Source organism: Mytilus edulis, chromosome 1 (genome assembly GCF_963676685.1).
Source record: "Mytilus edulis chromosome 1, xbMytEdul2.2, whole genome shotgun sequence".
Lineage (NCBI taxonomy): Eukaryota > Metazoa > Mollusca > Bivalvia > Mytilida > Mytilidae > Mytilus > Mytilus edulis.
Window position 1 is genome coordinate 1,786,487 of NC_092344.1, and position 14,667 is coordinate 1,801,153.

At 30.3% G+C, this 14,667-nt stretch overlaps 1 protein-coding gene across 2 annotated transcripts in view; it reads left to right on the forward strand.

Moving 5' to 3' along the window:
- The first annotated feature begins 1,667 nt into the window (after nucleotides 1–1,667).
- Nucleotides 1,668–14,667, forward strand: part of LOC139521360 (trissin receptor-like) — an 87,749-nt gene continuing 74,749 nt past the window's right edge. The window contains exon 1 of one of the 2 annotated variants that reach the window (XM_071314846.1): nucleotides 1,668–2,096. In XM_071314846.1, coding sequence (XP_071170947.1) covers nucleotides 1,958–2,096 — 139 coding nt within the window. In that variant the 5' untranslated portion in view covers nucleotides 1,668–1,957. Of the gene's footprint in view, nucleotides 2,097–7,236; nucleotides 7,444–14,667 lie in introns of those variants that run through there. The other variant, XM_071314843.1, reaches the window with a different exon arrangement.

Consider the following 14,667-nt stretch of genomic DNA (forward strand, 5'->3'; position numbering starts at 1 on the left):
CTTTTTAAACACTCAAGTGTCTATTTCAGTTGAATCAATTATTTTATGTCAAACAATTTAACTGATTTACTTATTAAAAACGCTCCGATTCTAGCTTTGATTTGAAAAATCTTTCAAATATTCCAAAACAATGTCATTTTTCTGATGTTTTTTTTTTTATCAAAACTGAAAGCGGCCGCATCCGTGTTCATCCTCAACCCTTATATATGTTATGTATTATCAAATACAAATTACATTTCAATATGAAGAATGAACATAAATACGGCTCTTTCATTGAAGACGTAAACCGTCTAAAATTTAACTAAAATGCAAAAATTGTGAAGATTTCAGTAATTTAGCATGACTTTATAATGCTAGTACCCAATATATGTGCAATGTATTGTCAAAAACAGCCCGTATTGATTTAGCAGAAGCATTCTACTTTCCAATAGATAACTTAAAGTTTTCATTTAAACAATTTTCTAAAACTGCTATATTTTGGGGCCAACAAAGGGTCTTACTGAACCATCTCCTTTATTTGATATAGATACATAAGAAAATATCCAAACGTTACATATTTGCGATAATTATTATTGATGTTATCTTTCTACTCGCGAAAGTAAATAAAATGATGGTTGTATGTGCTTGATTGATTGGTGTGTAAAGCCACTTTAAACACTGTTATATTTGTTATTCTCATCGGATTTTGTCGAATGCTTAGTCCGTTTCTGTGTGTGTTACATTTTAATGTTGTGTTGTTGTTTTCCTTTTATATCTAATGCGTTTCCCTCAGTTTTAGTTTGTTACCCCGATTTTGTTTTTTTGTCCATGGATTTAGGAGTTTTGAACAGCGGTATACTACCGTTGCCTTTATTTAGCTGTCATGGGGCAATGTTTTATTTGAAGAAGACAGAGTGTCCGTAGAGAAACACATTCCATCGGTAGGGCACTGACAATTCTGAATATGAATGTAGATTGTCAATGCAAAATAAAATCCACCAGTGTTCAAATACAGCAAGTATACTCAACAGTCTGTCTTGCGGCAATTTAAATATCCATACATTTTGGTGGGCTACAAAGGGCTCTTACACGCATAATGCCTTTGCTCCTTCAAAACAGATAGTTGACTTGCAAGCAACTAGTTTATGAATTTTCCATTAGCTCATTCAAAATTAAAACAAAACAAACAATAACTTATTCATAAAAATAGATACAAAATATAGGAATCAGTAGTATACCGCTAATATTCATAATTCTTTAGTCAAAACAAATCCTGGTAACAACCTTTTTTTCTACCGGTCGACACACCATTACAAATTCATCAGTTTTTTTCTGAGTTTGTATATTTATGGGATGTTTAAAGAAATGATTGATAATTTATTCTGGAAAAACGTGATTTACTTATAACTTATTATTTTTGCTTTGCATTGTTTTTAGATAATTTGGTTGTTTTTTTCCATACCGATCTATTGATCTATTTGCTCAGATAAAACTTAAATTATGCAAGGTTATTAAGGCAAAAAAGTATACAAATATCTATTTAGAAAGATGCTTAATGAATATTGTATTTCTCTATTAATATTGCTAGTAATGAGGAAAAACTATCTGAGAAACGAGAAAAATAATAGAATATGACTTAAAAGCGCATTAAATCATAAAATATATGAATTCAGTAAAATCGATACCTTAGCAAAAGAGGGCAGTTGTTTAGCGCTGGTAACAAGATGTTAATAAGATTCCTTACACTATAGTTGTCAACGTCAATGAAGTGAACATTTATTACTTTAAAAGTTTTTGCCGAGTGGTGAATTTATCCGATTTATTGTATAATATTGTGTATCAGATGGCAGATTTTAACTTACGATGTAATATTTATAGCAACTATGTGTTTAATGTATTTCAGTAATTGTTTTAGTTGGAATTTGTGTATTTTGTAAACTTTATAATATTCCGAGGAAGAATTGAATTTACGGAAAACATGGCAGAAAATGAGAGCCTCTATGGAGATTCTTTCAATGGGACTTCAAGCAGTGTTCCAACTAGTTTTTTTGACGATATGTTTACGAAAGTAGTTTTCATATGTGCTTATTCAACTGTCTTTGCCTTGTGTGTTTTTGGTAAGTATTCATTTATTTCGTTTTATATGCCAACTAAACTAATGGTATACTTTATATTTTATAACTGTAATTGTGACTAATACTTACTTTTCATTATTCATTTATTGGTTATTATGCTTCTTCTGATATTGTTTCGTAAAATCTTCGTTCTTTCGTCGATTTGTATCTGTTGACATTGATTTGTTGTTTTTCTTCAATTCCTGAGCTTTTTCTTTCTTTTTGTATATTTCGCCTCTTTTAATAAAAAGAGCTGACATTAAACTAAAAGAAATGAAAAAATAAGAAAAGAAAAAGAAAGAAAGAACCGACCTTACTAAATATCTGACGAAAACATCAAGGTTGTTTTTTCTTAGTGTTTTTTTTAATTTTTAATATTCGTTATAAAGTCATTTGACATAAATGGTCAAGTTGTTGCAGTTTTTAATTCAAATATTTGAAGATATTTGATTAACTTTATATTTGCTGCCGACCAGTAGCCAATGTTTCACGAATCTTTTAGATCACAAGAACAGTAGGTCGATCAGTAAATAGGTATATGTCATGATAAAAGGGGGGCATGCATTTTTTGATCGGGTCAAAAGGTTTTATATTCAAGAGACCATTTAACGTGCATCTTATAGCGTGCATACAGCGTGGATCTCTTCCTACACGAGGCATTGGATATGATGTCCATAATTATTAGGATACAAAAGTCTTAGTGTCTATAATTCTGAATGCAAGTCAACACATAGTGTTTATTTATTTGGACAGAAATATGAATAAGAATCTTGCCCATTTTCTAACGCAAGTTTTTGTATGTGAATATATAAACTAAGACAAAGTGCAAGTCATTTGCAGGAAAATGAAAAACGGGATTTTGCGACCTATTTAAGGCAAAGCTACGCTTACTTCTATTTCCGTTTTGGTGATGAACAAAATAAGCCTAAAGTAAAAGAGGAATCTAAGTCAAGGAATAATATACTAATAATTTCTAAACTGGTTCCATATAAATTCCAATTCAAGATTATTTAACTTCTATTATGAATCAATGAAGGGTTTTATGTAAGCGATGACAAATAATTTGGAATAGATCTGTTCCGATAGATCTATAATTTGTTGACAGGTTATGTGGTTATTTACATATGACTAGATCCTATTTGAGTTCTGAGTTAATGATTATAGATTGTTTATCGACTTCGAAGAACTAAGGTTTGATGATATTTTCAGTTCAAATATGAAAAATAATTTCAAAACTGAAGTGGTCGAAAAAATATTTTTTATTTGTGAGTTATTTACTGCCTTGTATAACTAAAACATGATTGCAGATGCCGACTGATATTTAATTATCTTTTTATAGAGTTCTTCAATTTAATGGCAGTGATGCGGTTTGCCATCAATGCCAACAAAAACACTGGTTTAGTACTTGAGCATGTTAGTTTTGCCTTTAACACAGTAGCGACGATACACATTTCAAAAAGTACAGCTGCGGGGAATGTTAAAAAGTACTAATGTAAAATATCTAGCGATATATGAAATTTTCCCCCAAGTTTAATTTTTTTTTAAAATCAATCAAAAAATTCAAACAAATATTATGGTTTCATGAAACTATGTGTTACCGGTCTTCATGATATTGTTTTCGAAATCACGTTTGAACTTGGCTGGGCAGCCTAGTAGTCGGCATTTTTATTAACACGTAACATATCTTCGTAGGTTTGTTTTTTGTAAATTTACTGATAATCCTACCGCCAATTTTATTTCGAGCACCGCCGATGAAATGTTATCATTTGTAACGAAATTATTAGCATGGTATATGAGTTAAGTTGATTTTTGTTGTGAACGGCATTAAAAGTTTGAATACATATTATAACGATACAAGAAATTCGACAATAATTATTAGACATAAAAATCTGTTACAAATGGTTATTGCCTACATAATGTATAAAGTAATTAAAAATAATTCGTGTGTACCGCATGCGTTTTATTGCAATTTATTACGGATTATAAAAGTCAAAACTCACATGTTTAATTAGAACATACAAGGCATTTATCGTTTACTTGTCATTTTAGTTTTTAATATAAGAATATGACGCACATTATTTGTGACGATGTTATTTTTTGTAATCGCGAGACATTTTTACACTTGTAATAATATCTGTGTAAGATATATTTTCTCAACAGTGCATTTAATTATACGTGTCTGTGCATTGATGAATTAATAAATATTAGCGTCGGTATAAAGGTTATATATCACATTAAGGTGTTTGAAAGATGTTTTTCACCTTTCTATCAAGATGGCCAATTATGACAGCATTGTTTGACTGTATTGAAAGTTGTGGTCATCTTAGGACTTATATCCTACCTGTCTCATAATATATCCAAACACATTCATCGACATACGTTTTGTAGATAAAGTGCTAATCGACTTATTGATAAGTTGGCTGTCATATAAATAACAAGAATTATTAAAGTAATCTTACAAAAAGGGATGAATTAGCTCAGAATGAAAATTAAAACCAAAGTTTCTAGTATATCCTGCTATGAAACAGGTACAACGATGAACATCTATGCATCTTTATCTTGTTTTTTGTTTACTGTTGTTAATCATCATATCAGTAGCCACTGCTTTATCATATACATAATTTATAACATAGCAATCCTGAATTGCCCATTTACAAATTTAGAAATTAAAAGGAAAATATGGTTCTAATTCCCCAGGCACAGTTGGCCTCAGATGCATTTGCCTTTTGTTTAAGTTTCTTTCGCTTTTTGTCATATATGTTTACTTGTTTCAGTCCCTACACACATTTAGTTTGGAATGACTTGGTTAAGGGCATTTCTGGTCAAACTAAATTAAGAAAAGTCTTCAAGACGCATAACACTAATGAAGTGGAATCTTGTAAATATAATGGAATTTGATGCTACCGTCATACAAGTGAGAGGCTTAGCGCTATTAAACCAGGTTCAATCCACCATTTTCTACATTTGAAAATGCCTGTACAAAGTCAGGAATATGACAGTTTTTGTCCATTCATTTGATGTGTTTTATCATTTGATTTGCCATTTGATAAAGGACTTTTCGTTTGGAATTTTCCTCGGAGTTACGTATTTTTTGTGAATTTTCTTCTTATCTATTTTGTGTTTTTTCATTTTTTGTCGAGGTTGTTGTTTGTTATCGACTTAGAACTTTAATCATCCATTTGGTATCTTTCGCCTCTCTTTTGATTAGAGTTATCTGTATTATCAGAATAGTTACTATCTCTCTTTCTTCTAATGAACAATTATCTTTTAATTTTGAAATTTGTTTCATGATGGTTCAATATATGTTGACTTAGCGTGTAATCAAATGCTATTATTATCTTTATTTCTGTCTCAAGGGTAACGCATATTTTTTCATTAAAAAATTCGTATTGAGTGATTAACATGACCACAAATAAAATGAACAAAAATAAGTTAAAAGTAAAAAAAAATATTTGCATGTATCTTATATATATTTTGATCAGAATACAACACAGTTCAGCTTTTTGGCATATGATCCATTATTTGATTTAACTGCATCCAACAATTGATGCAAAAAATGCAAAATAAAAATAAAATAATCCCCAATTTCCATTTTCAATTTTAGTTGTTTATCATTAATGGAGCCCCTGATAGTGAATAAAACAAGATTTCATTGCCATTGTCATTTTACAAAATATATCTTTGCTACTCTATCGACGAAATATATACCAGCTGTCGTAAAAAAGGTGAACGCCAATGAACGCCAATGAATTATCAACATAACGAAAGTAAAATGATTACACCATCTTAAGAACAATGTTAAGGTCAACTATGCAGCAGCAGTGTTTCCATTAATAGCTTTTCAACGTTTCCATTATAAATCTTGTCTTGGTACAGGCATTTTTTTATGTATAAAATTGGGGGATTTAACCATTGACATTTCGAGAAGAACCTGCGCATGTTGTATACATTTTGTTTTTATTTATAAGATATTCTAGAGCTTGCGTTTATTTATATGAACTTTTTTATTGACCGTCACTCTGGTATCTTTCGTCCCTCTTTTATCTCCTTTATATCATACTAAATTATTTCACGAAGTATAAATCATATCACCGTGATTGATAGTAGTGAAAGTAGATTATTCTAAACAAAAGTAATGTACGTTTAAAGTAACTTTTCTATATATATATATACGCACGTCTAAACGTTATCTTGATTTTGAACCAAAGAGAGCGTTGAATAATAACAATACATTTTATAAATTATCTTAGTGTGTGACTGTCTTTGTAATCAAACTATCATTGAAGTTTGATCAATTATACCTACCTACTAGAAACATGAACATAACATTTCGACCTTGATTGAATGTACGTAAATAAAAATTAACATTATAGGAATGTAATGTAGTTCTGCCCTGTGTTAGACAAGAATCGGTTCTTAATTAACAATAATCAAAACAAAGTTCTTCTGGTTGTAATACATAATAATGAAAAAGCAAACAATAGTTAGGAACGTAATAGGGTTGTAATCAATGTGACAACAAATAATCTCATATTTGATAAAAAGAAATAAGTTCAAAGAACAATTTTCAACCTATATACAAACTTTTTGATGGAGAGAAAGCGCAGCTACACTGATTTAATGCCGATCGAAAATTAAAGTTATTTGTGGTTTTTTAATTAAATGTTGGATTATAATGTTCGTAAGATTTCTAAAGTTGATCTTTGTCCTAAACATAAACTTGTCCAAAATACAACTGATATTACAGCAGAGAATACGTATAAAATGTATATATACTATTACAAAGATACTTTATGAATACTGCATGTATCGCCGGACGTCACTAGTAATTAGGGAAGATTGACAAAGTAATGAGAAAAATAATAGAATGGGACATAAAAGCGCATTAAATCATAAAAAAATATATGAATATAGGAGAATCGATACCTTCGCCAAAGAGGGCAGTTGTTTAGCACTAAAAACATGATTTTGATACGATTCTTTAGGCTGAAGGTGTCAACGCAAATGAAGTGAACATTTATTAATTTCTAAAAAGGTGAATGTTTCCGATTGATTTTATCTTATTGTGTATCATATGGCAGATATTTAACTTACAATGTTTTATAAATATAACTAAGTTTCGTGTATCATGATAATTCGTTCAGTTGGAATTTGTGTACTTTTAAAACGTTTTTATATATCATATGGAACCTTTTTAATCTGAAAAAAATGGAAGCAAACCGAAGCATAAATGGAGATTATTTCAATGGGACTTCAAGTAATGTTCAAACTAGTTTTTTCTTCGATGATATGTTCACCAAAGCAGTTCTTATTTGTGCATATTCCACAGTGTTTTCTTTGTGCTTTTTTGGTAAGTATTTACGTACAAAAAGTTATGCAGTCAAATAATATTACGAAAAAATGCAAAATTATCTTATTCTGATGATTTCAAAAGCACAAATTACACATATTCATCGGTTAAAACCTACTTACAAAATAGTTTAATACCTGTTATGTTTGATATTTGCATTGGATATATTACTTGTTGCCAAGAAATAAGTACCTTTTGTGGTACAATGTAGGTATTATGTTTTCTAACTTGATCTTTCGAAGAATGTTGAAAATTTTAAACCATGTAGCCCTAGTAAACGATAGTATTTTTGTTTTTAATGTTATTATGAAAATAAACCATGGTGAATCACCATAATGTTGAGCTCCCAATTCATATGTATTTTAATGAACGGAAAACATCTCATAGTTTGATTTGATATTGGATATATTAAGTTGACATTCTTTATACGAAGCAGGTTATACAAACAAAAAAACGTGTGTACTTAATTAAAGGTGGACATCTGTTGGATAATGGACGATTGATTTGGTTTATATTTCTAAAGCAATCTTTTTCCGCTCATTATTCCTTTGGTTTGGTACAATCCATATTGTTATCGGACATCCGTGACAACATATCACTATTAGTTAAATGTGGTTCTATTATACGAAAATACAACAAAAACAGCATTATTCGTTTAGGCTTTCTGATATAAACAACATTATTTATGCACATACTATTGTAATATGTCCGAATGCAATTGTCTTTGTCTTTGATGCCAAAAACCTAGCATTTTATTCCACGTGTTTCCAATGCACATATGAATATGAGTTCAATTACGTCTTAACAAATGCATGGTGTTTTAATCCTTGTTTATGGTTGTGAAACGTCTATTGTTATTCGATCACTTGTTTTAATTGAACGTGCATTGGCAGAACTTTTCAGGTTAATCTCGTCAAGGGAATCGAAAGTCTTTTCAAATGTTATTAATTATTAACATGCAGCTAGTTCCAATAATGGTTTTGAGTGGAGGTTAATAAAATGTTTACCAAAGTTGATGAGAATTATTTGATTGCTGAAGTATATTGGTATACTGACATTTCTTGAAAGTGCTCTTAATTATTGTCCTGGCTGTGAACTGTCTTACATAACTACATGCGTGAATATTCCCAGTACAATTATTATTTTTACCGTATATTTGCTGGAACTTTGTGATAACTTCCCTGCAAAATATATATGAAATTATGATACGTGCTGATAAACAGAAGGAAGAAATGTATTAAGTAAATTACTGATACATTCTTGCGATTAAACCAGTTTTCTTGATCTAAATTAATTAGAAACGTATATTTCTTGCAATAATTACATTAGATGTATGTTTCATTATAATATTTTATTCTGATTGGCTAACTGCACATCACGTGTTATTCCGCAAGCAGTTGCATTGCTCAATACAACTTTTCACTCATGATAACACGTGCTCCAACAATAAAGTGCACAGGTGAATTAAATAATAAAATATATAAAATTCGTGTTATCATGATCATAGCTAAAAAATGTAATTATAAGTATTGAATGCTTCTTTTTGTAACTTTATAGGGTTGTAAAAGCGTTGACCATGCGTACAATGTACTTCGGTCAACGCTTTTACACCCCAATAAATTTACAAAAAGAAGCATTCAATTCTTAAATGTACGGATTTTGATGACAAAAAAGGACCATAACAGAATAGTCAAATACGTCATAGATAAAATTTGCATGAGGGAGTTTGAGTTTTAGTGTTTTAACAAAAGAATATGTGATAATTTATATCGGTTCAGAAGCACTAACTACAGAGCTGATAGTTCCATCGAGGTCTACAATTCACGAACAGTGTTAACGACTCATTGCTATTACATACATGTATAATAAATAGGTTATGAGTAAAATAAGTCTGAAGTGCTATAAGATGTACCTGTATCATGAATGCTTTGACATAAATATTCGAAATCCAGTTATACGTAATACACTGCAACAGTAGGTGCTTTATGAAAAAAGGGCATAATCACATACGCCGAATTGGTTTTATATTATGAATTGAAATTACAAGCTACACTTATGGTGAATTTGTTTACAGGCGGTAACAGTAACTTTATTGTATTTAGTTCAATTATCTATAAATCAAGTCTGCTAAACGTTCTGTAAAATCACATGAACAAAAAACAAGAAAATATATGTCTAGTTTGAGGAAAGTGATATGTTTAAATACAACAAAAGCATCAAGTGGTGTTAAGCTTTAAACATATTGTTGGTGGTTTTATCAACAACTTTTATTAAAACCCAATATATTGAAGGAACAATGTGAATTTAATATGAAAAAGATCAGTAATAACATTATTGTGTTTTATTCAATACAAAGAGGTCAATACACTTTGCTTTTTAAAATGAGACAGAGGACACCAATAGGATAGTAAACGATAAACAAGCAACGACAAACACAAAAAGTTCAAACTCAACACCAAAAAAATAAATGTCTGACAAGTATGGACCGTTTATATGAAGGGTTTATCACATTTGCTTATTATGGGTAAACATATTCTGCTCCATTTGTGATACCCGTAGATCAGAGATGTCAAATTAGAGTTAGTAACTACTATAGACCGGATTATGGTTACTGTTTGAGTTACTGTGGATTGGATTATGGTAACTGTTTACTATAAAACAGGAACAAAGCCGTAAGGTGACCTATAGTTGTTGATTTCTGTGTCATTTTGGTCTCTTGTGGAGACTTGTCTCATTGGCAATCATACTACATCTTCTTTTTTTTATATGTGTATTTTTTTGTTCAAGTATTCGTTCAATAATTGCAACACAGAAAGTATATCATTTTATCAATTTCAGTTGTATAACATTTAACCTGGTAGAAGCGATTCCATTATCACATACACAAACTAACAGTTTATTTGTTTGTTAGGTTCAAAATGATCTTAGCACAAGTGTCAGAAGTAGTCCGGACAAGATGTTGATAGACACTCAACTGTGTATAGCAATACACAGATAATTTGTAAATCCAACAGATGAAACATACTTAACTTATCAAATACTGAAATATTTTAAACTATACAAAAACCGTTTTCGGTGTTGACATGAATATCAATAATATGGTCATATTTATAAATTTCCTGTTTTCAAAACTTTCATTTTTTCAACACAAAAACGAAGGATTTTTTGGATTCTCAATGCTCTTCAATTATGTACTTGTTTAGCTACATAAATATTTTGATATGATCGTCACTGATGAGTCTTATGTAGACGAAACGCGCGTCTGGCGTACTAAATTATAATCCTGGTACCTTTGAATACTAATCAGAAAAATCTACAGGTATGATTAACCAAGTAATAGGAAAAATGGTGTTTCTGGTTCTCATAGCTACTTCGCTATCATTATAAAGGTTTGACGGAGCACCTGATATCGCCTTGGTTCGTTTCGTATTACTTATAGAATAACTAATCGAAGAATTCAAATATAAAAAAATATTCAACGCGTGAACGAACAACACTGATAATTAACTCATGCGCTACGCGCATTCGTGAATTAATGTGATGTTTGGTCACGCGTTGAATATTTTGCGATATTTGAATTCTTTAATTAGTTATTCTTTTTATTACATTGGCAAATGGCTTTTTTAAAGAAATTAATGTAAAATAATTTAAGACACTATATCTTTTTTCTACGCATTCACAATTTGTTTTAATCCGCCGTTATCGACGTCTTGACAACGCCTATTGTTATATGACGTCAGAGAGTGAATTAACCACGCTTATTTCACAGGTGAAATTATCAGTTTTTATTTAACTTGGAAATCAATGGAATTCATTGCAACCAATGTAATAATCAGTACTACTGGTTGTCTTTTTATTTGTTGTTACTTGCAATGGCATTATCAGTTTTTAGACTTATGCATTTGAATATTACTTTTGTAAATTTATCCGTTCTCTTGTAGTTGATATGTTCCCTTGGTTTAAGTATGTAATCCGGTTTATTGTCTCTCTATCGATTAATGACAATTGAACACCGGAATACTACTGTTGCCCTTTTTCGACTGTCACAATAATGGACATTTTAGAAAAAAACAAAAAAAAACAAGAAATATGTAATAACTACATTTATTGTTATCAGCTATTTAGTTATTATGTAAACAATTTGTTCGTTTGTACCGCAGGTATGATATTCCAATTCATTACGGTTGATAAAAATCAAACTGACTTTATTAAAATAAGCATACACGCTTGAGGTATTAGATTAAATCAATAAATTATTGAAATTATTGCTACAAAAATAACAAATAATACTTAGTTATGAGATATACTGCTTGTGGCAATGTACTTTATGCTTATTGTTGTGCTATATCAAAACTTTTTCATGTTTTTTCCTAATTAAAACATTTCATTATGATATTAGTTTAGACAGTATTTATGATGAAAATAATATAAAAATACAATATGCGTTATATTTTCCAATATGAAGGATATTCGAGAACAAATAAAGGTGGGAAGGTTTTTAGTTTTTGAAATGTTTAAAAATGTAATCATAAAGTCCCCTTCGTCGGCATACACCAAAATAGTCTCTGGAATATTTTATATTCATTCCATAGAGTATAATCCAAGCATGGGATGTGTATCTCTAAACACTGCAAATATCTTAGATAAAATATTATATCTATTGTTTGTAAACAGATTGCAAGCAAACGATTGTTTATTGACATACTGCTGTTCACAAATGTAAACAAATGGACATACACAGTAAGATGTTATAAAGGTCAAATTTGTCTTAAAGTAATGTGAAGCACGTGTCAAAAAAAAATAAATGTTATCGAAGTTATTTAACCATCCATGCATGTATACTAAATTAGATCCTGCTGGCATATTTTGTATTGCAATAACAAATCTATATGGTATTATCGAAAATTCATATTTCGTACAGTTATTGTTAATCTCAACCTAATTGATTTTCAAGTTTGTTGCGAAGTTTATCGGATCGTGACATTGATAAGCAATCACCAACAAATACCACGTGGAGCATGTTATTGAACGAGACATGATCAATGTATTTTATTATGTATTTACGTTCGTGATGAAAGTTTTTCGATGATTTTTGTAATCAAATGTGTTCTTTCTGAATTAGCTATTAGAGTACGGGAGACAATAAATGACATGAATTATCATTGGTATTGTCATAGTTATGAATCAACTGTTTACAAAACTTTGAATTTTTGAAATACTAAGGATTCTTTGTTTAATTTGGTCTTTCAAACACTTTTTGATTCGAGCGTTACTGATTAGTCTTATGTAGACGAAACGCGCGGCTGCCTCATATACATAATTTATTGATAAAGCTTTTAAATCAAACAAAAGAATATATGCATGTTTTATTGATTTTTAAAAAGCTTTTGACAGTATAAAAAGAGAGCCTCTGTTGCACAAACTTGCTGAACATAACAAAAATGGACCATTCTTTAATATTATAAAATATGTACAAAGAAGTTTTATTTGCAGTTAAAGTCACTGAAGGAATTACTAATATGCTCCCTTCCACAGTTGGAGTTAACCATGGCTGCATTCTAAGCCCTTCCTTATTTTCTTTTTATATAAATGATTTAACCTCAATGTTTGATAACACATGTGATCCTGTAACATTACATGACATAAAATTGTCTAGTCTTTTATATACTGATGACTTAGTATTAATATCAGAATCTTCCGAAAGTTTACAAAATTGTCTAAACAATTTAAATACTTATTGTGAAAAATGACAAGACAAAAACAATGATATTTAATAAAAGTGGTAAACAACTTACTAAAGACAAGTTTGTATTGAACAATCAAGTAATTGAATGTTGCACAGAATATAAATATTTAGGTATACTATTCAAGGCATCAGGATTTTTCCCTAATGCTGTAAATATCCTCTTTAAAAAGCTTCTAAGGCATGTTTTGTATTTAAAAAATGCTCTACTCAGATAAGATGGATGTTTTTTCCCATATGAAACTGTTTAATTCTGGTGTTAGCCCAATATTACTGTATTGTAGTGAGATATGGTCGCAAAATATTGTGAAGAACAACAAATCTCAATACTTATCTATGGAATAAGTAAAACTCCAGATCAAATTTGCGAAAGGTCTTCTAAAGGTTAATTCAAAGGCAATAAATACAGCTGTATTAGCTGAATTGGGAATGTACCCAATTGGTTTACAGGCCCTTAAGTCTTCTGTAGGATTTTGGTTACATATTTTGAAGTCAAATAAAAATGAGTCTTTATCATATAATGTTTATGAAGCTAACACGCAGTTAAATGATGGATTTGCTTCAAAAGTTAAAATGCTACTTTCAAAATTGAATTTCACTCATGTCCTCCTTTTATTCAAAATTTTGATACGTAAAAATATTTGCTTTCGGGTCGATCCGGCCCCACGTCGATCCGGCCCAAGTCGATCCGGCCCACGTCGATCCGGCCCATATGTAAAGTCGATCCGGCCCCAATAAAAAATATATTTATGAGGAATAAAAATAAAGATATATATTAATTGTAATTCATAAATGTTTCTGATTTCTTTTAATTATAATGTAAAAGGTGTACGGTGTAAGGTAAAAAAAAAAAAGGCCTTTGAAAAATATTTTCTTTAGATGAGCATACAAAAGGGTTCTGATCTTCTATCTACAATATACTAGAAGTAAAAAAAATATGAAAGTTTCACCTTAGTGAAAGATGATGATGTCGGAATCGTTATATTTTTGTGTTTCGCCAACTTGAAATGTCTTTGATTCTCTATGTAATGAAATAACTCAAGTGATATTTGCATGGATGGCACGGTTAACTTTTCGATACATGGGTGTAAAATGGCAACTTCATTCCTCTTGCGTTTGTGTTACTTCCACTTTTTATCAAAATGTGGGATCTGCTTATTGATTTGTGCACAACCCGAAGACTAAATCTCCAGCCCGAGGTATATAAATTGACTTTAAATGCGCAATGCATACTGCTATTACAAATATTGCATGCTACTACAATCAACGGTTCAAGGTACTCAGATTAATTATCTTTAATATATTTTTTCCGGAATGGTTACTATTTTCGCGGAAAAGTAAGGTATTTATTTCCGGAAACGTAGACTTATTTTTTGCGGAAACGTAAAACGCCGACTGTAATCCAATACGTCTTTTATCTTGTGTTATAGCAAATAGCTACATACACAACGGTACAGGCCGATCCCCAAGCTGATACATAC